Source organism: Colobus angolensis, unplaced genomic scaffold (assembly GCF_000951035.1).
Source record: "Colobus angolensis palliatus isolate OR3802 unplaced genomic scaffold, Cang.pa_1.0 Scaffold32, whole genome shotgun sequence".
In the NCBI taxonomy this organism is placed as follows: Eukaryota; Metazoa; Chordata; class Mammalia; order Primates; family Cercopithecidae; genus Colobus; species Colobus angolensis.
In genome coordinates, this window is record NW_012116488.1 from 2704790 (window position 1) to 2708449 (window position 3660).

General features: G+C 49.2%; 1 protein-coding gene across 1 annotated transcript in view; it reads left to right on the top strand.

Annotated features, from left to right (window-relative positions):
* The first annotated feature begins 6 nt into the window (after nucleotides 1–6).
* CDC42BPB (CDC42 binding protein kinase beta (DMPK-like)) overlaps nucleotides 7–3660 on the top strand; it is a 137586-nt gene continuing 133932 nt past the window's right edge. Inside the window, exon 1 of the mRNA XM_011951430.1 lies at nucleotides 7–238. Coding sequence (XP_011806820.1) covers nucleotides 64–238 — 175 coding nt within the window. The 5' untranslated portion in view covers nucleotides 7–63. The remainder of the gene's footprint in view (nucleotides 239–3660) is intronic.

Consider the following 3660-nt stretch of genomic DNA (forward strand, 5'->3'; position numbering starts at 1 on the left):
CCTGACGGACTGGCCGAGCGGGCTGCGAGAGGCCGGCGCGTCGGGAGCGGGCCGCGCGGCACCATGTCGGCCAAGGTGCGGCTCAAGAAGCTGGAGCAGCTGCTCCTGGACGGGCCCTGGCGCAACGAGAGCGCCCTGAGCGTGGAGACGCTGCTTGACGTGCTCGTCTGCCTGTACACCGAGTGCAGCCACTCGGCCCTGCGCCGCGACAAGTACGTGGCCGAGTTCCTTGAGTGGGGTAAGTGCACGCCGGCGGGGCCGGCCCTGCGACCCCTGCGCCCCCTCCCGCGCACCCCCACGCCCTCCCAGGCAGACCCTGCCGCCCTCCTGCCCACCCAGCCGGTGGGCTTCGTCTCCTCTCGCCCCGGCAGCGCCCCCGGGCCCGCTGCCCATCTTTCTCCAGCCGCTCCGTGCGCCCTCGTCCCTCCGCTAGCTCTTCATCCCTCCTTGCCCTCCCCAGCCTGGACATCCGCGTTCGATCGTCCCGCCCCCTCATCCTGCCCCTCGGAGCCACATCCTACGTTCCTACTCCCACCCCCTCCCCCCCGCCGGGCCCTCGCCCTTGCCGCTTCCTAGATCCACCCTCCAAGTCTGGATATCATTTCCTGCAGCACTCCCTGGGATATCCGCCCCCGCCCCCGCCCCCGCATCTCGCCTTTGGGGTCCAGAGGCAGCGTGGAATTAGTTCGCTTTCCCCACCCCACGCTCCTCTGCGTTGTGGGGGCAGCTGGGTGTGCTTTCTGCATCTGCCTCGCCCACTGCCCCATGGGACCCCCTTGCATCTCCAGCGAGCCCAGCACTAACGGCCTCTCCTGGGTGACAGCCTGTCTGCATCCCCTTGTTGGCCATAGCCTGAACACCCACTTTGCTGTAACACCTTCAAGGGAATTTTAAGGTTAAGGCTTTATTTTAAATAAACCGTGCAAGAGGACATTTTTGTTTCTTTTAAAATTCCAATTCTGCTAGACCTTTGTGATATTTGGAGGGGTAGTTGGAGCTATCACTTAAAAACTTTCTTATCTGATTTTTGCATGCCTTCTCTAGTTAGTTCGGGATCTACGTTTTAATCATTGGTCAGCTAAATAACCGATTATGCTTTTTTAGGACAAAAATTTGGTTAAACCATTTAATGATAATTAGGATCCTAAAGACAAGTAAAAGCGCAGAGTGAAACTCTTTTACTTCATCTCTCCCTAACAGGGGTGTGCTGTCAAGACCCTCAGACTATCTCACTTAAAACCACTGAGTAGGAGGAGGAAATGCGTATGTTCAGGCCAGACCTATGAAAACCTTATCCTTGGGTCATTTGCGTCACTGGGCTAGGACTGTTCAGTTTGAACCAGTAATTTCTAATCTTTGTGGCTGATAAAGCTGATATTTATACGAAGAAACAAATGAAAGTGTTCCACAGTGAGGCCTCCTACTCTGCCAGATTGGTAACTGGAATTTGGAATTTTGTTTACAAATAAAACTTAAGTTGCAGTATTCTTTAGAGGGCTTCTATTGAGTTGCTCTGTAGTGAGATGTTACACACTATCTTGTGAGAGCAGCAGTAGAAAGAGGCCGTGAGATCAAGGACAGCCTGTGATGCTTTATTTCCGTGGGAACCACCATTTTTGGTTACTTATAGTATCAGTAAATCAAGAATATTTGCTTTCTAGTGTCCTTTGTCAGTGACATGATTTCCAACTGAATTGACTTCACCATTGCTTTGAAAGTGAGTTCTTTGGTGCATGTTAAAATCTGAATATTTTGTTTCCAGTTTCTTTCCTTTTTTTTGGAGACGGAGTCTTGCTCTGTTGCCCACGCTGGAGTGCGGTGGCACGATCTCGGCTCACTGCAACCTCTACCTCCAGGGTCCAAGTAATTCTCCTGCCTCATACTCCTGAGAAGCTGGGACTACAGGCACGCGCCTCCATGCCCGGCTAATTTTTGTATTTTTAATAGAGATGGGGTTTCACAATGTTGGCCAGGCTGGTCTCATACTCCTGACCTCAGGTGATCCACCTGCCTCGGCCTCCCAAAGTGCTGGGATTACAGGCGTGAGCCACTGCATCCGGCTTGTTTACCGTTCCTTTCTGATCACTCGATCTTGAAACCCACACAGTTCCACTGTCAGGTTCAACTTGGTGCACCACCTGTGAGTGGGACTGGGAGGAGGAAACAGAGAGAAGGTTGGTTTTGCTGGGAAGGTGTCGTCCCACTGGCCCCTGCCCTGATACCTAGAAGGAGATTAGTCTGAGGGCTGGGGCCCTGTGGGCCGTTGTGCAGCCACCTCTCTCCACCAGGCATTACTGGTGGGCTTCCCTGGAGGAAGCTCTTCTCAGCATGTGTGGAGGTCATATTTTATGAGATCTGATCTTTCCAAATCTAAACAGGAACTGTGTGCTATAACATAGACATGTTTTCAAAGTTGTATTTTGGCTCTTTGGAAATTGTGATTACAAACTACATTATTCTCTTAGGAACTCAGTTTGCACAAAAGTATAAATTTTCAGTTATAGAGAAGAATGAACTTAGAAGGTGGTGTTTTAATGAAATGTCAATATATTTTACAAGTATTTAAACTCATTTATGTTAACGTATACATCATTGTAACTCTAAAGTGGTGTATTTCTAGTTAACGTGTGTGCAGTTGGTATTTAATGTTGCTTGGAATTGCCTAGTTGTTTCGACTGGAAAGCACAGAATAATGCTTTTGAATAAAACTGTTTATAGAGCAATATTAGGTACTCTAACTTTCAATTACTTCTGCTCAGGAAACACATATAGGCTGTAAATGAGTGGACTGTTCAGTTTTTGGATTCACCACTCCATGACATTTGAAACCTCTGATACGCCGATTACTGTCATGTGGAAAAGCCAGCCTTTCCCCACTTCCCAAATCTTGCCAGGTATCTAATGACAATTATGGAGAATTCTTGAAACTTAAGGAAGAAAAGTAGCTGATTCAGCCCAGATTTGGAGGCTTAATGGGGAATATGTGAGGAAATTTGGAAAGTGTAGGTAATAAACTTTTTAAGTTCTAAAGGAAGATTGTGGCTTGGTGTGGTGGCTCATGCCTGTCGTCCCACCACTTTGGGAGGCCAAGGTGGAGGATTGGTTGAACCCAGGAGGACAAGACCAGCCTGAGCAACCTGAGAAAACCCAGTCTCTATAATAAATGTAAAGATAAAATGTTATAAAAATGTAAAAATTAGCTGGGCATGGTGGCGCACACCTGTGGTCCCCGTTACTCTGGAGTCTGAGGTGGGAGGATCACTTGAGCTTGGGAGGTCAAGGCTTCAGTGAGCAGTGATCCTGCCACTACACTCCAGCCTGGGCGACAGAGTGAGACCCTGTCTCAAAAATAAATAAAAGATGATTATTTTTGGCTCATACTTTCTTATCACCACAGTGGTTGCATGGGACAAGAGTCATGTCAACTTTTTTTTTTTTTGAGATGGAGTCTCACTCTGTCACCCAGGCTGGAGTGCGGTGGCAGGATCTCAGCTCGCTGCATGCTCTGCCTCCCAGGTTCGTGCCATTCTTCTGCCTCAGCCTCCCAAGTAACTGGGACTACAGGCACCCACCGCCGTGCCCGGCTAATTTTTTGTTTTGTTTTGTTTTGTTTTGTTTTTTGAGACGGAGTCTCGCTCTGTCACCCAGGCTGGAGTGCAG